Here is a 23780-nt window from a genome sequence, read left to right as displayed (position 1 = left end):
TTTTTAGGCAAGGTGATAGAGACGGGCCTAATTTCATTCTTCTGCAAATGGAATTCTAGTTTTCCCAGTATCATTTGTTGAAGATGTTTTCTTTTTCTTTTTTTAAATATATTTTTTGTCACCTTTGTCAAATATTCAATTGCTGAAGTTATTTGTACTCATATTTGGGTTTTCAATTTTGTTCTATTGGTCTACATGTTTGTTTTTGTGCTTCTATTACTATGGTATGTTTTGAGATCTGGAATAACAATCTCCATCATTGTTCTTTTTGCTAAGGAATTTTTGGCTATCCAAGATCTTTTGTGATTCTATATTAATTTCAGGATAACTTTTCTATCTCTGTGACATATGAGATGGGGATTTTGATTGAGATTGCACTGAATCTGTAAATGGCTTTTGGTAAAATTTTCAATTTCATTTTCATAATATTAATTCTACTTAACTATAAGTATAGAGTGTTTTTCCATTTTCCAGTATCTTTCTTTTTTTCTTCAGATGTGTGAAGTTTTCATTGTACAAGTACTTGACCTCCTTGGTAAGGTTTATTTTTAGATAGTTTATTTTCTTTTAGGCTCTTCTGATTGGGATTATGTTCCATTATTATCTCCTCTTTATGTTTATTGGTGGGGCATAGAAAAGGTATTGAGTTGTGCAAGCTGATTCTGTATTCTGCCATCTTGCTGAATTTGTTCATCATTTCCAGAAGTTTTCTGATAGAACTTCTTATATATCTAATGTGTAATAAATAGCATAGCATATGCAAATAATGATAGTATGACTTTTTTACTATTTGTATCTTTTATCTTGCCTTGTTCATCAAGTTTATTTGGGGTAGGGCAAGGAAAGGGTTTGTTTGACTAACATATATATCTAAGGTAGGATCTTAAACCAGGTGAGCAACTGGAGGCAGGAGCTGATGTATAGAGGCCATAGAAGAATAATGCTTCCTGTCTTGCCCCTCATGGTTTGCTCAGCCTTATTTTTTTTTCAAAAAATAGTTTTAAAATTTTTGAGCTAATAATTATAATATATCTACTTCCTTGTCATTACTCCAAACCCCCATTTCTTTCAAATTCATAGAATTTTAAATGCTTTTACACACACACACACACACACACACACACACACACACACACACACGCCAAGTTTATATGTTACTTGTGTGTACATTTTCATTGTTGCCTCTTTGATACCACATGCTTTGCTTTTTCCTGATGAAAACTATTTTTGCTGGTCTTGGTATTCATTACCTACCTATAATTCTTTGTCTAGGACTCAGGCCTTGTGGCCTTTTACTCCCTCACCATTTCTTAAAAGATTATCCTTTCCCAGTACAAATACTTTCTTTGGTTCTTCTATTTCTGGTTAGTGAATACATTCTTTTATTTGGTCTCTAGTTCCACATTGTCTCATTACTGTAACTTTGTAGTAAGCCTTAATAATAGGCTAACTTTAGAGTCAGTTTGCTGATATTCCCAAAGTAAGTTGCTAACATCTTAAAAATGATGGCTCTTTGTGTTTGGCTAGATGGGTCATCTTTCTGTTTACTAATATTACTTGATATGTATTTCATCAATGTTTTGTAACTTCGTTATAAAGGTCTTTCACATATATTTCTAGTTTTTGCCTAAGACAATTTTCTGTTTCAGATTCTAATCATTTTAATGGGTTTAAAGATAATCTTGACCTTAGTGTGGTAATACAAAAAAGCCTGTATTCCCAGATCCCAGGAAAGATGGATTATCAGAAATTCAAGGCAATATTTGGCTACATGGAGAATTTGAGGCCAGCCTGTGGTAAATGGGGTCCTGTTTTAAAACAAACAAACAAACAAACAAAGAAACCAGATGACATCAGCCAACCAGCCAGCCAACCAAACCTCCACAGAGAAAATGTTTTGTGTGGTCCCTAGATCAGCAGTGACTACACTTCTCTGGAGATTATTCAAGGCCCCAACCCAAACTTGGTACCCAAATCTGGAAATAGATGGTTTGAATGACTCTCATTTGAAGGTAATGGTTTGTGTGTAAGGTGGGAACTCAGTACAGAATAGCAAAGGGGTCTCTCTTCTCCATCCCTCATGGGATGTCTTTTTATTGGCATCTAAATTTTGTTAAAGAGTTATTTCCATTTAAAGGAGTTGTATTCATATTGCCCTGCCCCTTTCTAGCCCTGTGGTAGTAGCTTTTCAGAATAATGCTACTATTTTCTAGACTCATCGGGTTGAATGTATGGTTGAAGATAGGTTTTGAGGGTTGGGTACTTAGTATTTGAATCTGACTCAGCCACTAACTCACATCTTGCCTCTGTACTAATCAGTTTGTTTTTCTTGTCCCTCCTTTACTCTCTTATAAAGTAAGGAGAACAATTGCCGCTCCTCTAATTATTATGAAGCACCCTTAAAGACATAATAGTATGGGAGTGTTTTATAAGTGTGAAAAACATTGATTATATAAGTATTGTTTTTAGTAATCTCTGGTTGCTCATAAGAAATAACAGGAATGTTTTGAGTTTGAGTGTTTTCACTCAAGCCTCATAGATGGCTTACAAGCTCAGGCAGACTTGAGTATTCTCTAGTGATGGTACATCCTTGGCTCACTGCCTGTGTGGTTCTCAGAGGCATTGACCTCTAGTTCATTCAGCTGTACCTAAAAAAAAGCTCAGCTTGTCTTTCTCTTCAGCACTTGTAGCATCCTCATCTCTTTTGTCTTCTTGATAGCAAAATGTCTTAGTGTTTCTATTGTTGTGATATAGCACCATGATCGAAAAACAAGTTGGAGAGGAAAGAGTTTATTTGGCTTACATTTCCATATTGCTATTGCTGTTTATCACCAAAGGAAATCAGGACAGGGACTCAAGCAAGGCAGGAAGGAACCTGGAAGTAGGAGCTGATGCAGAGGTCATGGATGGGTGGTGCTTTCATAGAGAACCCAGGACCACCAGCCTAGGGATGACACCACCCACAGTGTGCTGGGCACTCTCCCATTGATCACTAATTGAGGAAATGTCCTACAGCTGGATCTTAAGAAGGCACTCCCTTAAGGGAGGCTACTTTATTTCTGATGACTCTAGCTTGTGCCAAATTGATACAAAACCAGTCAGTACAACTGACTCCTTGTCAAAACAAACACATCACTATTAGGCCACAACCCTTTCTTATTGATCCCTAAGATCTTACATTAAAAACTTAAAAAATCTTAAACGTAACTTTAAAAATTGCACATTCTTTACAAAATCAAACACATTAAAATTTCAGTCCCTGTCTCTTGACTCTATTGTCTGCCTTTGGATCCTTTTCCCCTAAATGGGCTGCCCTGTCTAGCCTCAATAGAAGAAGGTGCACCTAATCTTACTGCAACTTGATATACCCAGGTAGGTTGATATCCATGGGAGACATCTCCTTTTCTGAGGAGAAAGGAACAGGTGCACATGGGGAGGGAAGGGGAGAGTGAGGGACTGGGAGGAGACCTGGAAGGGGAAGCGGAGATCGGGAGATCGGAATGCAAAGTAAATAATAAAATCCCCATAACTCGAAAGGAATTCAGTCCCTTTAAAAACACTAGTTTTCTTTAAAATCCAATGTCTTTTAAAATTCAAAACCCCTCACTTATGGGCTCCAATAAGATAATAATAATAATAATAATAATAATAATAATAATAATAATAAACCAAATACTTTACTTCAAGAGGGAAAATCAGGGTAGAGTCACAAATCAAAGCAAAACCAAACTCCAACTGGAGTCCTGCAAAGGGTTTGGATAACATCTCCAGCTCTGTCCCCTGCAGTACATAGAGCATCCAGGCTGTGGCTGGCTTCCCTTCACTGCTGCTGCTGTTCTAGGTGGTCGTCCCATGTTACTGACATCTCCATAACAGCTGGGGTTCTCTGCTACAATTGGGCTACATTTACACCAACTCTGAGGCTCCTTTCTATCTGATGGCTCTAGCTTCAGTCAAGTTGAAACAAAATCAGCCCGTACACAAAGCTTTACACTACTGGAACAGGAACCATCCCTTTTGAGATGTGTTTTTCCATACTCTTCCTCTTGGTTCTCTGTCACACATTTTTTGTTTCATAGTTTTACATCCTTTCTAAAATTGGAATCTGAAACTAATTTGTGATAACAAACCATAAGGAAGTTCCTGACCCAAGAACATGACAATGATTCTTGCTTGGTCATCTCCATAAATGTAAATTGTGGCAGGAGCTATAAAGAGAGAAAAGGTGGAGAACCCAGCTGTGGTATTCGTCAGAATAGTTGTGGGTAGCTCTAGTATCTCAGAAGTGGTGTGTAAGTGTCTGGGTTGCAGACTTCCTGTATAATGAGGAAGCCTGTCTGTATGCTTTTCTTACTCAGAACGGAGTTGGTAAAGTACAAAGTCTAAGCTTGAGGAATGACAGAAATAACATTAAAAGGCCCACACCACTGCAAACAATGTAGTTTTGAAGCTATTTTTGGTAGCTTGTTTACCATCAACGATTCCTGAGCAATCCTGTGATAGTAGAATGGATACCATCTCTGTTTAGCTAGCCATTACTCACCTTTAATTTTATCATTATTCTGTTGCAACCTGATTCTCTGTGTTTAGGTTGTGGTTTCTTGTGGTTGTGTTTCTATCCAGATACAGAGTTGTTGTTGGTGGTGTTGTTTTGTTTTGTTTTTCTTTTCACAGCAATCTCACAAAACTTAATGCAGTGGTCAGAAAGGCAAATAAAAGGGGTTCTTTGGGTGGTTGCTAAACTGAGCTTCTAAGAAATTTAAGGTTTTAACAGTGAAAGAATAAAAGGAACAAGATTTCAGCATGTTTTGTTCCCATAGTCCCAGCATTTTTTTTCTAGCAGAAAATAATATTATAAAAACTGGGTGACGAGGCTCATGCCATCAGTTGTGGCATGGGAGACTGGGTGTTGCTGCCAGTTCACTTTCAGTGAAGCATATGCAAATACATAATTAGCCTGGATTGTCTATTAGAAATCGCTTATACACTTGCTTGTTCAGGACAGTCCTCCCTGAACATGAAAAAGTGGCAACTGTGTCCTCCAGAGCCCATCTGAATATATCGGCCCAACTGGGCATCTGTACAAATAATCGCTGTCAGTGGCATGTTTACTTCCTGTTCAAAATCAAGGCTTCCTTAGTGTTTCACGGTCACATTTTACATGTTATTTCTGTGAAATTGGAGCTAGTTGCTTTCTGAAAACCTATTTTAAAACCTAATGGCTTATAATAAAATTGCTTAATTATAGGCAATTTGTTAGGCAGGGACCATTGAGTATCTCTTCTTCGCCATGTAGTAACACTCACTGAACACATGGCTTGTTTTAGCAGTTTGAAATGGTGTTCCTGGCAAGCTTGGAAGCCTGGGTTTTACTGGTAGGAGAAATTGACCAGAATGTCTGCATTGAGCCTCTCTGACTTTTAGTCTCAGGGCTACTCACTTTTTTTTTTTTAACAATACCACCTCATGTCTTGGATAAGAAGTGTGCAGAGTCAGACTTCCAAGAGAACTGGGTAGCCTCTGGTGAACAGTTATGAGCTAAACTTAGAAGTCACTTAGTGTTATCTCTGGTTGGTTGGTTCAAAATAGTAACAAGCAACAAGCTCCAGACACATTTGGGGGTGGGGGTGGGGGTCTGAGGACTCATCTTTCAGTGGTAGGCATGTTATAAAGAGTAAGATCATGTTTTAATACTGCTACAATAATAAAGAAAAAATGCTTCACTAAATAGTTCTTAATTTTCTCCAAGTGAGTAAACAAAACCAATATTCTTCCTAACCCACATTTCAGTAAAGTATAGAATGTGGTGGACAAGAAAATTCCTTGTGTAGTTTTCATTGGATGAAATATGAGTGCGAGTTTTGGTATGAATTATGGACTTCTGTAGAAAAACCTCCAAAGAGGGGAGGAATCATGCAAGATGAATATATGGTTTATTTCCATTGGCTGATGAATACAGTTAGACATAGGGATATTAAGTGTCATACTGGGGGAACTATTTGTCTGGGTAGGACCACATAGGATCTGGAAGGAGGTGATCAGTAGAGCTATGATGAGAATTAAGAATCACAGGTTCTGGGAGACCATATGGTACGATGACTGTTTTTAAAAGAGGCAGCAAAGATAAGAAATATTTCTTTTGAAATTTTTAATTGACAAATTTATTTTGTTAAGTAATACAAAAATGAGTATTTACATAATTTCCATCCATCGACCCCTGACATCCCCCCCCATGAGAGTTTTGGTTTCTTTAAAAAACCACAAAAATACTATGGGAATATATTTTTGTTTGAATCTTATGTGTGGGATGTCGTGCTCTTCAGATTGTTCACAGCAGTTGACTATGATTTTCCCCTTACTCTAACAGAAGCATTGTTTTGCAGGCTGCAGATAGTTTCTGAGATTATGTGATATTTGGAATTCTGGGAACTCTTCAGAGGGTATATAAATGCGAAGTCCCCAAGAGGTATTAGTTGCCATTTGTTAAGTAGTCACAGGCAAAGAAAAAACAACAACAAGAAATTAGGTATCCTGATATTGAAGATCAAAATTTCCCCAAGGAACTTGATGCCTGTAATCAGCAGGAACTAGTTTAATGATATATTTGCTTCCTTTCCCCTGTATAATTTTTTCTCTCCTACCTAGTGTTAGGGGGTTGAAAGGGTGGAAGAGGGGTGGAGAAGGGTAGAATAAAAAGAACCCACAAAGTAACAAAAGAATAGCTACAAGGAATAAACCAGTACAAGAGGCCATAGCAATAAAACAAATGAAGCTTATAATTTCAGGAACATAAAACAGAACTAAGGACCCAAACAGATTTTTTAAAAAAGGACAGCAATTGATGGACACCTTTCACTAATAACCTTAAATATTAATGGCCTCAACTTACTAGTCAAAACAAAGAAAACTAAACAAACAAACCTCAAAGTTTTAAATGAAAGTTTAAAACTTTCATTCGATGAACTACCACATTCAGTGTAGCTTTTTAAAAAAGATCATGTATTATCTCTCTCTGTGTGTGTGTGCGCACACACACACACACACACACACACACACACACACACACACACACTATTGCTGTCTTTAGACACACCAGAAGAGGGCATCAGTTTCCATTACAGATTACTGGGAACTGAGTTCAAGACATAGAAGAGCAGTCAGTGCATATATTTCCAGCCCTGTGTGGCTTCTTATTCAGAGGAAGCTAAAATGTACTTAGTATCTGTTTCAAGGAGACAACAAGCCTAAAGTTCACTTAAAATAAATCTATGCCTATATTAAATGAGACATAGAAAGATGCTAAGTAATGATAATAAAATAAGATAAAATAAAAATTAAAGCAAACAAATCAGAATAGGGCGAACAACCAGAAAAAAGAGCCAAAGAAAAAGGACAAGAAGCATATAGATGCACACAGAAAACCCCTAAATAATCAGAAACCATTAATATATAAGCAAAAGACCTCTAAGGTTATAAAATAAAAATAAAAGGGCTTACCCTAACTGACTGGCCATGCTGTCCAGGTAATCAGGTAGGCCACCTTCACTCTCTGTTCTGTTCCCCAATACTACCTCACCAGTCTTATCCTAAGCTTTGTAACAAACCACTTCCAGTGGACTCTGCCTCCACTCTGCCCCCCAATCCCAGGGGATCATGTGCATCCTCTCCTACAGCCCTTTTCCATTACCTCATCCCTTTGTCTCAGCCACTAATTCCAGGAGGCACTCCCTGAAAATTTGCCATATCTCCCCCACTCCAATTCCAGTCTGCCAGTCTCATCCCTGGCTCTGAAGCATACTGCATGCTGTGGACTCATTCTTTCTGCTCCCATTTCTAGGGGTCTAAGAAACTTCTGGTGGTGTACTCAGGTTTCCTACCTCCTATGGGTCCTCTCAGCACCCTTCTGTCCCATCCCCATTTTTTAGTGTTAGTTTCCAATACCTAGAAACACTTTCTCCCTGGTAACTCTGTGGCCACTCCAATCCAGATCCCAGAACAATTTCTTATAAGTCAATATATTTCTACCCCACTCTTCTAAGAACAAAAGAGGGCAACAGAAACCAAGCACAAAATACCCACCTAATAAAAACAAGAGCAGATATCAGCATCTAGAATTACAGTTATTGCAAAGTCAGAAACACCTAATGCTAAGAGACCAAAGATGCCATACTATACCCAGCAAAACTTTCAATCACAATAGATGGAGAAAACAAGGCATTCTATGATAAAACCAAATTTAATCAGTACTTATCTACAAATCCATTTGATCAGAAGATACTATGAGAACTTCATCCTGACAAGTTTAATAACACCAAGAAAACAACACACACACACACACACACACACACACACACACACACACACACACAGAGAGAGAGAGAGAGAGAGAGAGAGAGAGAGAGAGAGAGAGAATGAATGAATGAATGAATGAATATAAATTTAGACCAGCAAATCAAAAGAGGGGAAAAAATTCACTCCACAAAAACAAAATAGTAGAAATCAACAAAAACAGTGCACATTGATTACTCTCAACATCAATGGTCTCAATTTCCCAATAAAAAGATTCAGACCAACAGATTGGATCTGAAAACAGGATCCACCGTTCTGCACCCAAGTAACACACCCTAAAATCAAGGATAGACATTTCTTCTGGGTAATAGGATGGAAAAAGATATTCCAAGTAAATGGACTCAAGAAGCAAGATGGAGTACCATTTTTAATATCTGACAAAACTAGGTGTCAAAACAAAACTAATCAAAAAATGAGAAAGGTCAGTACATAGTCAACAGAGAAAAAAATCCACCAGGAGGACACTGTAATTTTAAATACATGCACCAAGCACAAGGGCACCCAAGTTCAAAAGAGAAACACTACTACAGCTAGAAATCATATATTGACTCTCAGGCAGTTTTAGTAGGTGACTTCAATATCCTGCTCTCAATGATAGACAAGTTATCTAGACAAAAGCTAAGTGGAGAAATGCTAGAGGTAAACAATGGCATAGATCAAATGGAACTAACACATTTACAGAACATCTCAACCAAACACTGAAGAAAATATCTTCTTCTAAGAAGCTCATAGAACTTCTCCCAAAATTGGCCATGTATTTAGACATAAAGCTAGTCTCAACAGATAAAACAAAATTGACATAACACCATGCTTTCTCTCTGACCACCACAGAATAAAGCAGGATATCAACACTAAAATGAACAGAAAGCTTACAAACTAAAAGAACTTAATACTGAATGAAATATGTTAAGATAGAAATTAAGGAAGAAGCTGGATGATGGTGGCACATGCCTTTAATCCCATCACTCAGAAGGCAGAGGCAGGAGGATCTCAGTGAGTTTGAGGCCAGGACAGCCAGGGACCAGTTACATAGAGAAATCCTGTCTCAAAAAACAAAACAAAACAACAAAAAGGAAGATGCTGCAAATCTTTAATATTGAACAAAAATGAAAACATATCTAAACCGTGGGACACAATAAAAACTGTTCTAAGAGGCAAGTTCATATCGCTAAGTACCTACATAAAAATATTGTAGAGATCCCATGTAATGGTACACCTGAAAGCTCTGAAACAGACAAGCCAACAAACCAACCCAATACAAGTAAATCATAAGAAATAAACAAGGAGCTGAAATCAGTAAATTAGAGACAAATGACCAGAGACAGTACAAAGAATCAATGAAACACAGAGGTTTTTCTTTTGTTTTTGTTTTTGTTTTGTTTTTCTTGAGAAAAAATCAGTAAGGTTGACAAATCTTTAGCCAAATTAACTAGAAGGGGATCCAAAGTAACAAAATTAGAGATTGTGTGCATAGCAAAAAACACCAAGAAAATCCAGTAACAACATACTTTAAGGATCTGTACTGCATCAAATTGGAAAATCTCAAAGAAATTAATATATTTCTTTATACAGATCATCTCCAAAGTTAAATCAAGATCAGATAAGTAATTTAAATATACCCATAACCCTCAGTGAAATGAAAGCAATAATTAAAAGTCTCCCGTCCCCCAAATCCCAAAGGCAGATGTGTTCAGTGAGTTATTCTATTAAAACTTCAAAGAAGAATTAACACTAATAGTCCTCAATATATTCCAGAAAAGAGAAACAGAAGTATGATTGCCCAATTCTTTTTATGAAGCCATACTTTACCTAATACATAAACCACATAAAAAAACTAAGAAATAAATTTACAGATCAGTTTCCCTTATGAACATGGATGCAAAAATTCTTGATAAAATACTCACAACCCAAACCCAAGAACACATTAAAAAGTTTATCCACCATGATCAAGTAGGCTTTATCCCACAGATGCAGGAGTGGTTCAATTTATATAAATCAATAATGTAATCTATCATACAAAAGGCAAAAACTATATGATCATCTAATTAGATGCAGAAGAGGCCTTTGGCAATTTCCAACATTCTTTCATAGTAAAAGTTCTGGAGACACAAGAGGCACACTTCAATGTAATAAAAGCAATTTTCAGCAAGCCCACAGCCAAAATACACTTAAATAGAGAGAAACCTTAAGCATTTCCATTAAAACTTGGATCCAGACAAGGTTTTCCACTCCCTCAACCTATTCAGTATAGTACTTGACCTCTTAGCTAGAGCAATAATAAGACTGAAGGAGATTCATGAGATACAAATAGGAAGGGAAGACCTGAAACTATCTTCAATTGCAGATGATATGATTACATATTACATATGGTATATGTAAATGTTCCTAAAAATGCCACTAGGAAAATTCTATAGCTGATAAATTCTCTCAGCAAATTACCAGGATACAGGATTAACATATAAAAATCAGTAGCCTTCTTATATTCAATGGAGAAACAGACTGAGAAAGAAATCAGGGAAACAATACCCTTTATAGTAGACTCAAAAAATATCTTGGGGAAATTCTAAGCAAGTAAAAGATTGGGATAATAAAAACCTTAAGACATTGAAGTAATGAACTGAGAAAATATCTGAAGATGGAAAGATCTCCCATGCTCATGGCTTAATATGATTAGTATAGTAAAAGTTGCCATTCTGCCAAAAACAATCTACACATCCAATGAAATCCCCATCAAATTTCTGACACAATTCTTCACAGAAATTGAAAGAATAATTTTCAGCTTCATATGGAGACACTAAGATAACTAAAACACTCATGAATAATAAAAGTGCTCGTGCTATTATGATCCCTGACCTCAAATTATGCTATAGAGCTATAGTAATATGGTGCTGGCATAAAAACAGACATGTTGATAAATGAAATCTGTTTGAAAACCCCAACATAATTCCAAACACCTATTGACACCTGATATTTTACAAAGAAACCAGATATATACACCAGAAAAAAACAACAACCCAGCATCTTCAAAAAATGGTGCTGGTCAAAGTGGACAGCTGCATGTAGAAGAATCTTGTCACCCTGCATAAAACCCAACTCCAAATGGATCAAAAAATCTCAATGTAAGGCCAGGTATCCTGAATCTGATAGAAAAGAAGTTAGGGCATAATCTTGACTTTATTTCCACAAGAAAAGATTTTGTGCACCAAATACTGATAGCCCAGACACTAAGAAGAGTGTTGCAGGAAATATTAACAAACCGGCATGTTCCTGTGCTTGTGCCAGCCAGTCCACAGTGACAGAGGAGCTCCCAAAACATCTCCACCCAGCCCCATAGGTTCCCACACCAGCCCCCACAGCCTTTGTGGTGCACATCAGGCAAACCCATGCTTTGTTGCCCTATCTTTCTCTCTGAAACCCAGTTGAATCGTCACGAGAACATAAGCGAGAAGATGAACACCACACCAACTTAGCTCAGAAACAATGGTAATTCAAACTCCCACTGAAACTGGGAGACACTAGAATTATATCTTGTCCTCACGCTATCCCCATCTGAAAGGACCTAATTGACTCCTGCTTCCTCTCTTCCCCTTTCCAACCTGGAAGTCCCTCCTACTCGCCCAGTGATTGGCTCCTTTACTCATTAGGGGATTGGTTCACAAGAAGTCACCTGAGTATGACTCACTCCTTGTCTACAGCCCTCCCAGGAGAGCAGAATTAGCACCAGCATACAAATAGCACTAGGCCTATCTACAACAGGACCTCATGAAACTGCAAAGCAAAGGACACCATCATTCAGACAAAGCAGCAATCTACAGAGTGGGAAAAGATTCTTGCCACCTATACATACAGTAGAGGGCTAATACTCAAAATATATAAAGAACTCAAAAACTGGACTTCAAGATAACATAAACAGAATTTCAATAGAGGACACTCAAATAGCTAAGAAACACTTAAGGAAATGTTCAATATCCATAGCCAGCAGGGAAATGCAAATCAAAACAACTTTGAGATCTCATCTTCTACATGTCAGAATGACTAAGATCAATAACAAAAATGATAGCTCATGCTGATGAGGATAGGGAGAAAGGGAAATACTTCTCCATTGTTGGTGGGTGTGCAAACTTGTACACTCACTATGGATATTGGTGTGGTAGTTTCTCAGGAAGATAGGAATCAAATTACCTCAAGATCCAGCTACACCACTCTTGGGCATATAACCAAACAATACTTTATCCTATTATAAGAGACACTTGGTCAACCCTGTTCATTGCTGTTATATTCATAACAGACAGAAATCGGAAACAACCTAGATGTCCCTCAACTGAGGAATGGATAAAGAAGACGTGGTACATTTACAAAATGGAGTATTAATTAGCTGTTAAAATAATGAAATCATGAGATAGATCAATTCCCATCTTCCCAAGGAACTGCCATACTGATTTCCATAGTGACTGTACAAACTTGTATTCTCTCCAGCAATGGATGAGTGTTTCTCTTACTCCACATCCTTACCAGTATGATCAGTCATTTGTTTTATTCATCTTAGACATTCTGACAGGTATGTGTAAGGTAAAAATCTCAATATTGTTTTGATTTGCCTATTCTTGGTTACTAAGGATGTCAAACAATTTCAGTGTTTCTTAGCCATTTGAGTTTCCTCTTTTTAAATCTGTATCCCATTTTTATTTGGGTTGTTTTCTTGATATTTGGTTTTTGAGTTCTTTGTATATTTGGATATTAGTCCTCCATGGGATGTGAAGTTTGTGAAAATCTTTTCCCATTCTGCTAGGCTGACACTTTTTATGGATGATGGTGTCTTCTGCTTTACAGAATTTTCATAAGATCCTATTTATTAATTGTCCATCATACCGCCTTTTCTAGCAGTAGTCTGTTCAGAAAGTGTTTTCAGGATGACAGATAATAGTTTCAAGAAAAAAAAACCCAATGATAAGAAATAACATTTTAATTTACTTTTTTTCATATATTATAATCATCCTGTCCACCTTCAGTTTTTCCTCCCTGTCCTTCTCCATGTCCTTTTCCCATCCACTCCTTCTCCTATTTTCCTTCAGAAAAGAGCAGGACACCCAGGGATATCAACCAAATATGGCATATCAAGTTGCAGTAAGACTCGGAACTTCCCGTTGTATTAAGGCTGGAGAAAGCAAGCAAGCAAGCCAGTAGGAGGAAAGGGATCCCAAAAGCAGGCAAAGGAGTGTGTGTGTGTGTGTGTGTGTGTGTGTGTGTATGAGAGAGGGGGAGGGGGAGGGGGAGGGGGAGAGAGAACAGGAACACCACACTCTCACTATTAGGAGTCCCACTAGAAGACCAAGCTATATACAACCATAACGTCTATGCAGAGGGCCTAGTTCATACCCATGCAGATTCCTCGATTGTTAGTTCAGTCTTTTCGAGCCATTATGAGCCCAGGTTATCTGATTCTGTGAGTTTCCTGTGATGTCTTTGTCCCCTCTGGCTCTTACAATCTTCCTCCCCCTCTCCTACAGGATTCCCTAATGTTTGGCTGTGAATCTCTGCATCTGTTTTCATCCGTTTGCTGGATGAAGCCCCTCTGATGCAGATTATGCTAGGTGTCTATTTACCAGTATAGCAGCATATCATTAAGAAACATCTTAATGACTTTTAAATTTTATTTTATTTTATTTTTGCCAGTCATGTTTCTATTCTAGGTCTCTGGGCTATCCAGCCTCAGGTTCCTATCCCTGCCATGTAGTATCAGGGTTGAGCCCTCTCGTCTGCATTCTTCTACATGCTGACATCCAGTTAGTTGAACACCATTTGTTGAAGATGCTTTCTTTTTTTCCCCATTGTATAATTTTGGCTTGTTTATAAAAAAAATAAAATCATGTGTCTATAGATGTGTGGATTTACATCTGGGTCTTCGATTCAATCACATTGCTCACCCTGACTGTTTTTATGCAAATACCATATGGATTTTGTTACTATTGCTCTGTAGTATGGCTTGAAATCAGGGATGCGGATACTCTAGAAGCTCCTTTCTTGTACAGGATTCTTTTGGCTATCCTGGGTTTTTGTTTTTTTACATGAAGTTATTGAGTGTTGTTCTTTCAAGGTCTGTAAAGAATTGTGTTGGAATTTTGATGGAGATTGCATTGACTCTGTAGGTTTTTTGTTTGTTTTGTTTTGTTTTTTTAAGATAGCCATTTTTACTATGTTAAGCCTACTGACCCATGAGCATGGGAGACCTTTCTATCTTCTGGTATTTTCTTCAGTTTCTTTTTTCAAAGGCTTGATGTTTTTGTATTGTTTGTTTGTTTGTTTGTTTTTGTCATGCTGGTATTTCACTTGCTTGTTTACAGTCACCCCAGAGTTAATTTTATATTATTTGTGGCTATTGTGATGTGTATTATTTTTTTCAGCCCATTTGTCATTTGCATATAGGAGGGCTTTTTTTTTTTTTTTAAAGTAAATCTTGTGTCCTTCACTGAAGGTGCATATCAGCTGTAGGGATTTCCTGGTAGGATTTTTGGTGTCACCTATATATGCCTTCATATCATCTGCAAATAATGTTGCTTTGACTTACTCATTTCTGATTTGTATCTTGATCTCCTTTTGCTATCTTACTGCTCTAGCTAGAACTTCAAGTACTTTATTGACTGGCTATGGTGAGAGTGGCAGCTTTGTCTTGTTCTGGATTTTAGTGAAACTGGTTTGCATTTCCCTCGATTGAATTTGATGTTAGCGGTTGATTTTGTTATGTTTAGGTGTATTCTTTGTATCCATGATCTTTCCCTGATCATGAAGGGGTGGATTTTGTCAAAGGATTTTTTTCAGCATCAAATAAGATGACCAGGTGGGGTTTTCCCCCCTACTTTGTTTATATAGTGGATTACACTGAAAGATTTTCATATGCCAAACCATTGCTGCCTCTCTGGGATGACGCCTACTTGATATGGTGGATGATCATTTTAATGTGTTCTTGGATTCAGTTTGCAAGTATTTTATCAAATATTTCTACATCAATGGGTATGAGGAAAGTTGGTCTGAAATTCTCTTTTTTGTTGGATCTTTGTGTGGTTTGTGTATCAGGGTAACTGTGACTTCATGAATTTGGCAATATTCCTTCTGTTTCTATTTTGTAAAATGATTTGGGTATTGGTATTAGCTCTTTTTTTGGAAGTCTGGTAGAACTCTGGTTAAAACTCTCTGGCTCTGGGAATTTTTGGTTGGGAGACTTTTTATGATTACTTCTATTTCCTTAGGAGGTATATGTCTATTTAAATAGTTTGTCTGATCTTAATTTAACTTTGATAAGTGTTATCTATTAATAAAATAATCAGTTTCTTTTAGATTATCAATTTTGTGGAGTATAGGCTTTTGAAGTAAGATCTAATGATTCTTGGGGTTTCCTCAGTGTCTGTTTTTATGTCTCCCTTATCATTTTTGATTTTGTTAACTTGGATATGCTTTCTGTGTCTCTTAGTTTTGATAAGTGTTTGTATATCTTGTTGATTTTCTCTAAAAACCAGCTTTTGGTTTCATTGATTCTTTGCATTATTTTATGTGTTTTTCTTTTATTGATTTCAACCCTAAGTTTGATTATTTCCTGCTGTCTACTCCTCTTGGGTATGTTTGCTTCTCTTTTGTTCTAGAGCTTTTATGTGTGCTGTTAAGTTGTTAGTATGAGATCTCTCTACATTCTTTATGAAGGCACTTAGTGCTATGAAATTTCCTCTTAGCACCACTTTAATAGTATCCCATAAATTTGAGTATGTTGTACCTTCATTTACATTGAATTCTAGGAGCTTTTTTAACCTAAATATTTTTTTTCCACTTTAGGTACAAAATGCTAGTGACTTGCTGATCAAACCCCTGGAAACTTTTCGGAAGGAACAAATAGGTTTCACAAAGGTATATTTTTGTATTAAATATATAACATCAAATTTAATAGTAATGAAGTAGTTGTTTGGGCTACCACTCATCATTCTGCATTGACATAGTGGTTAACTATATGAGTCCAGAAGATGCTCAGATATCCCAGATAACTGATACCGTATTTTGGAATTTATTTCTGTGGGTGTTTCCAAAAGAAATTGGCATTTGAATTGCTTGGCTTCCCTTATACTTGTAGGTGGGTGTCATCTAATCTATTGAGCACCTGAGTAGAAAAATGGGCTATCAAAAGGTTGAATTTGACTACTACTAGGCCACATGGCTTGGGGCCTGGAGCCTTGACTCTCACTCTTACTGCTTCTTAGGCATTCAAACCCAAATTGAAAGGCACAGCAGCAACTCTCAGGCTATTGGTCCTTCCTACTACCCTACTGGTATTCCTTACAGTTTCCATGTAATATCATAAGCATGTCAATCTTATCCTCTATAATCATATGAGCCAGCATCTTAGAATAAATCCCTGCCCCTGTGTGCTTTCTCTTGATGTCTCACTCTCTCTTTCTTACTCTCACTCTCTAACTAAAACAGAAAATAGTAATAGGAAGTATGCTGCTGCTGCAACTAATAGAGTCATATGCTACTTAGCAATGGGAATACATTCTGAGAAATGTATCTGTCGCTGATTGCTTCCTTATGTGAACATCATAGAGAATACAGAACTAGATGGTATGGATCACTCAGTGGAGTTTCTTGATACAATTTAAAAATGCAGTAAGCATGAGATTTTTCAAGCTCTGCCAGCATGGTATAGCATGGTATAGTTTAACATGATGTTTAGCATACTGTTTATAAATGTTTTATACAGTTTATTCTCAAAAATAATGATAGAAGTATGGTGTAGTAAATATACAACTTAGTGACATAGTAAGTTTCCTTTTCATGCATTAGGCATACAAGTGGATTGCTGCAGTGTTTGTGTTATTGGGAGCACAGTACAAAGCATCTAGGACATAGTTATCAGGTGACTGATACTGTGATGCTAGTATAGCTTTAAGGCCATGGGAGTGTACAAGCCTTTCTGCCATTTTATGATCTCCCTCTTCTTTCTGTTCCATATCTCCTCTCTTCCTCTATTTACTCTCCTCCTCTCTGTAATCTCTTCCTTCCCTTTTGTTTTCTTCACTTTCTCAGACAAAATATTATTGTGGCTCAGGGGAGACTCAAATCACCAATCTTAGTTTTTAAGGCCCTGAATGCTGGGCTTTCAGGCTTACCCCAGTACACCCAATTCTATTAATGATCTCTGGGGGACACTGACATGTATGCAGTCTGTTGTTGAAAAAAAAAATCTCAAATGTCCATATGCAACATATAACTATATATAAAACTGGGAAACCACCAGAACCAAATACTTGATGGGCTGTGAGAATTTTAAGTCACATACTATGGAGACTTGCCAGTGCGGTGGGATGTCTTTTATATCTGGTGAGGATTCAGGTATAAATGAGGAGAGTGATAGAGAAAAGTTCCAGTATCTAGATTATAGATGATTGGTTATGTAGTTTTGTGAGAAATGTGGGCATTAAGAGTGATTCTGATGAAATTGAATAGAAAGGAGGAGGATGTTATTGAGCATTTAGGAAAAGACAATTTTTGTGTCAAAGAGCTTGGTGGATTTTTATTTGAATTCAAGTAATTTTTGGAAGGTGGAATTTGTTTGAAGCTGAGGATATCTATTTTTTTAAATAAATTTTAATTTATTAGAAAAATTTGTGCAACTTTACGGTGTGTGTATCCTTCCACAAATACTTTCCTTCCCACCTTCTCCTAGTGTTTCCCACCTGATCACCCTTCATACTTCATGGCCTGTTTTATTACTAATAACCACCCAAGTCTCATTAGTTCTGTGTATATGTGCTTGGGCGTGTGACTACCCACTGGTGCATGTGCAGCCTACCCTTCCTCTAGCTAAGAAGATTTTTTTTTAAGCAGAGCATGGAAGAAGCAGCTAATTTTCTTCTGTCTGCTAGTAGTAAAATTCAAGAAGAGAAAAATTAAAGGACTTTTAAAAAATTATCTGTAACTTTTAAATAATTGAATCATTGTATTCATATTGAAAGACACACACAAAGCAGGTTCTAAATAGAAGTTGTCAATATTAGTATGGTTGGGGCTGGAGATGACTCCATAGTTGAGAGTCTGGGTATTGCTCTTATGGAGAAGCAGAGTTGGGTTTTCAGCAACTATACTACACTCAAAGTTGCCTGTAACTCCTCCTCTAGAGAATAGAACACCCTCATCTGGACTTGCTGCACACCTGCACTTACATTCACACACACACACACACACACACACACACACACACGCACACACGCACGCATGCGCGCCCGCACACACACACACACACACACACACACACACACTTCACACAATATAAATAACTTAAAAATAATAAGTAATGTTAAAAAGAAAGATTAGCATGGCTATGAGCTGAGGCCCTGATTAACAATCTCAATGAAGGAATACATAGATAGAGATTATACCAACATTACCACTGGTGACTTAAGGAAAAATGTTAGAATGGATTGAGTCATACAAAGTGTGCTGTTCTTCAAGAAAAGTATTCCAATGATAATTCAGAAACTACTAGGGTTCCCATCCCCATTATAAGGCCCTAGAGGCAGGATTAGTTCTTCTCAATTTAAAGACTGTAGTGATTTTGAGGTAGTTTAACCCTAGGGTGCCCCTACAGCAGGTCTTCCAAAGATGGGCCATTGCAGAAGGCATTGTGGGTCTACCCTCATCCTTCATAGAGGCTCTCACAGTGAATAGTGTTGAGGGCCAACCTCGAGAAAGGTAAGAGTGATTTTACCTTCTTAGGGGCTAGAAACCATGTCATTCAACCAAGGAGGATTATTCTGAGACCTCAAGTTCTCAAAAGAGTTTGACTGATTTCCAACTTACCTGGCATCCATCACTCCTTCCCTCTCTTACATTTTTGTCTTCTAGAATGGGGGTGCCTGTCTTATGCCTATACCTATATTTTTAGAAGTATGTTGGTTCTTTGGTATCAGAGGCCCACAGCTAAAGATAACTTTACAGCAACTACCCACAATATCTGAATTCTGTCATAAAATGAATGGGCTAAACTTTGAACTGTAGACATTTGAAGTAATGTTGGAATATTTTGACTTTCGATCTTGTTTGGATGGAGTGGCTCTACTTTGCCTGTGAGAGAGGAGTGAAGTTGGTGAGGTCAGGGATGGGTAGAATGTTTTGTTTGTGTCTCCCTAACTTCAGATATAGAAATCCTAAACTCTGTAAAGTTTTCCGTTTCCTTTCAGGATTTCAGTTACTTCATTTGGAAAACGAGTCCCATGAAAACAGTAGCCATCACTGGGCTAAGTGGTTTTGCATTTTTTTTCTATAACCACAGTAATCCTTGTGGGCATATGACAAGGAGGTAAATGAAACTTACATAAGACAAATAAAATGATAGAAGTTAGAGCGTTAGTATCAATAGCCTGGATTGGGATACAAGGGTCTTTTTAGCTTCAGATTTTACTCCTTTTCAAGTTAGGATCTCACTGTGAAGTCCAGGCTGGCCTGGAATGTCTTTCTCTCCCTCCTCCTTCAGTCTCCCCAGTGTCAGAATTACTGGTGTACACAATCATGCCCCCCACCTACATATTTCTGTTATGCAATGCTGTCTAGATCTGTGCAGGATTGTATAGGCTTGTCTCTTACTCATGATTCTTCTGCCTTAGAATCTTGAGTGCTATGCTTATAGGTATGCACAACTGCATCTTGTTTGACTTACCATTATGAGAACCACCAGATATTTAAATCTCAAGTCCTCAGGGTGATAAGCCACATTTTAAATCCTTACTAGTCACAGAATTCATAGTAATCATTTGGTTAGAGAGCTTATACATAGATCCTGTCCATCATCATTGAAAGGTCTGTTGCACAATACTATACCAGATGATCTCAGTTTCAGAATCCCTGGATCTCTTTTATTACTTAACATGTCCAAAAATGATATGAGTATTTTCAGTTTAATTTCTTCAGCCTAGTGTACATATCTATTCCCAGCATATGCCCAGCATGTACTCAAAGAATCTTCTCCTGAATAGGTTAAAATCTGTCATCTTGAACGAGCATCCAGTCCTAATGTTTGGAATAAGGATACACCTTACAGTCTATTATTGTAATACCATGGCAGTTGAGTTGGATAGATAATATGAAAGTAGCAGGAAAGAGACTTATTGTCAGGTCAAATTAGAAGCTTCCACTATGAAAGGGGAAGCTGAGCTTATAGCTCAGTAGTATAGTGCTTTCTCTGCGTATGTGAAGCCCTGGCTCCTATGCCCACCTCTCACATAAAATGGAAAACGAAAAGAAAGGGCAAAATAATGGGTGGATGCACTCCTACTGCTTGATATCATGAATGAAGGTGATATAGGCATTCAAGCATGGTGAATAATCTAGATAGCCCAGAAATACTGTATTCTACTAAGTTTCATCTGGCATCTAATTAGTATTAATATTTATTTTGGGAAGAGTAGAATTGAAAGAAGAAATTACAAATGTAATAGAAAAGTATTTGCCATGTGCTAAATTACAGGGCAATTACTATCTAACACCTCCAAGGTTTGAAGTGGCCATGTGCTTTGAAACCCGTATGTCTAACTTGCTTTCAATCCAGGCTGAGACCAGCAAAAGAAATGTAAGGATTCTTTAGTGGTTGGCTATCTATCTATCATGCAGAAATGGAAATGCCATCGTATATTTTGTGTGTACTATGCCTACAGATTCCATTCTGTCTTCTCACAGCAAACTTGTGAGGTAGAACTTAAAAATGTATTGTCTGAGTGAAGAGACTGAGACTCTGAAAGGTTGGAACACCCACCAGTCTTTTTTTCCATTTCTAAAGACCCATCTTTATCAGTTAGTTGATCTAGCTTGCAACACTACAAAGACCCACTTATTGTTAATTATGTCTCAAATAGAGTACCTGGAATTATGCTGACAGTGAAATTTAGGCTAGAGGATATTACACTTAACTAGGGCCAGAAAAAAACGAAGTTGTTAGACTACTGTTATGTTTTCTTGTTATAGCCTCCTAGTTCCAAATTTACCCCTCCATATCTGCTCTGTGATAACAGACAGTTCCTTCAGTTATCTCTCTACAGTTATCATGGCATTAAGCTTTCTCAGTAGACAGCACTACGGATGGAAGAGACTTCAACTTTTTAGGGGCTGGGTGGTAGGATGCTGCAGGGGTGGAGCTCTGCTCTAGCTGTCTACTCAGAACACATGGTTGTGGGAACCTAAAGGGTTGTAAGGGAAGGAGGGGGAGGGCCTGGCCAGAGTTCCTCCTATGCTCTGGGCAAGCAGACATGGGAGGGCTGCCAGATGCTTTCCACTTGGCCCCCAGGGTGGTGGGTGGGCATCTAAGCCACAGACCCCACTCAACAGGGAGGGGGCGGACAAGCCCCCCCCCCGACCAGGTGCCCCCGGAGTGATACCCTGTGCCCTGGGGTTATGGGAGAGCGGGCTGAGGGAGAGAGGTTCCCACGCAGGTGAGAGTCCTAGTCCAGGCCTTGACTGGAGCACAGGAAGGCCTTCTGATGGGAGATTAGGCACTGCTCATTAGGAGAAAGCCTATCCCATCATCTAAGTGCAGCAGGCCTTGATGAACAGAGTCTATGGTTTTAGAGCTTTATTGTAGAAAGGCAGGGGGGAAGAGAGAAGGGAGAGAGAGGGGGGAAGGCAGGCCATGGCCAAGAGGGGAGAAGGGGTGGGGAAAGGAGAGAGAAGAAAGGCTAGAGTAAGAGGGAGAGAGAGTAAGAGAGTGAGAGGAGAGGAGAGGAAGAGGAAGAGAGTGAGGTGGGGCCAAGTAGCCCCTCTTATGGTGTGCTGTTATCTTTACTGTTGCTAGGTAACTGGGGAGGAAGGTTGCCTGAAGGTCAGAAGCTTGGGACATTGTCTATGTGACTACTAGCCACACTTCTCCTGTGAGGGCTGTGGGGGTGGTAACTGAGATAGGAACCAGATGTCCAGGAGACATGAGGGAATGCCTGCCGTGCCATGTAGGTGAATTATCACCACTCTGAGTTCAGACCTCAGCTCAACTGGAGACCAAACTGTCTGTGTATAGCCTAGTACCTCACACATGGTGTATTACCTTACTTTGAAATTCTCTGCCTTTTGATAACATTCTGCAGGTTTATCGACTTTGAAAGGCCCCACTCATTCATGATTCATCTCGACCTTCCTTTGTAGTTCACCACCCCGTACACACATCATGGGGCCTGTCTGATGGATCAAGCATTAGTGTGATGCATTAGGTGTCCCTGCTGGGCTTTCATATAGCTTGATTGTGCTTAGAGGATTCCCATTGAGCCAGACAGGTCCTGTGAAGCTTACCTTCAACTTAGCATCCCCTGCAACCTGCAACCTGTATGCTGCTTATCTCTGGAGAGAAGATGTCTTATCAATTGAGAATAAACTACCAATCCAAACAATGAGACTTCACTTCTACCCAGAGGGTTATATTACCAAGTTCCCAGTGAGGTCTGATCCTTATCCAGTTTTTGTCTTGAACATTTAAATCTTTAGCCTTATGGGACTATATAAAATGTCCTTAAATTGTATAGATACTCTGTTGTAATGATTTTCCTTTTGTATTATTAGAGGTAGAACCTAGGATGTTGTACATGATGAGCAAATGCTCTACCACTGAACTATATTCCAATTTAAAAGTTACATTTGTTTTTTTCTTTTTGTTTTGTTTTGAGACAGTGTCTCAAATTGCTGGCCTTGAATTTATTCTTTAGTCTAAGGTCGACTAAAACTTGTGACACTAGCCCTGTCCCCACGCCTCAGCCTCTAAAGCACCTGGAACAGCATGTTTCGACTACCAGGCCTGGTTTGTTATATTAATTCTTGGCAGTATATTCTGTATCCTGAGTGGACTAAAACTGATTACACAAATCTCTGCTGCTAGCTGGGTTTGTGACTTCACCAGTAGTTGCTAGGTACTTTCACCAGCGACAGAAACACAGCCAGTGCTGTTTACCACCAGTATCCAGAGGAGGTCCCTCCCCACTTATGGACTTCTATTCAGGTACAGACAGATTTCTGACTATGGTACAGACAGGAAATTCACAATGAATCATTATAAATCAACATCAGCAAATTTTAAAGTATTTATATAGAAAGATATATAGGAATAAGGTAGATTATGATCATAAAGCAGGGAGTGGGCTCCTTGAGAGACAGTCATTCTTAGATTCCTTTATAATGACTATTTATATGTCCTTGGGAACATTTGAAAGAAGGAAGAGGAATGGGGAAGGGAAATGTAATTATATTTTAATAGGTCATAAAATTAACTTACCCAAAGAATGTGATTTGCAGCAAGGTTTTCAGATTGAGCAAAGCTTATGTAAAGTTTAAAAGGTATGTAAAAATGTTTGTAGTTGAGACGAAAGGATAGACCATCCAGAGACTGCCCCAACCAGGGATCCATCCCATAATCAACCACCAAA

At 38.2% G+C, this 23780-nt stretch overlaps 1 protein-coding gene across 1 annotated transcript in view; it reads left to right on the top strand.

The window, feature by feature from the left end:
• Window positions 1–23780, top strand: part of Ophn1 (oligophrenin 1) — a 312287-nt gene that overhangs the window by 120069 nt on the left and 168438 nt on the right. Inside the window, exon 5 of the mRNA XM_021187452.2 lies at window positions 16171–16242. Coding sequence (XP_021043111.1) covers window positions 16171–16242 — 72 coding nt within the window. The remainder of the gene's footprint in view (window positions 1–16170; window positions 16243–23780) is intronic.

Source organism: Mus pahari, chromosome X (genome assembly GCF_900095145.1).
Source record: "Mus pahari chromosome X, PAHARI_EIJ_v1.1, whole genome shotgun sequence".
Taxonomy (NCBI): domain Eukaryota; kingdom Metazoa; phylum Chordata; class Mammalia; order Rodentia; family Muridae; genus Mus; species Mus pahari.
Note: the sequence above shows the minus strand (reverse complement) of the source record. Positions and strands in the feature narration are given on the sequence as shown.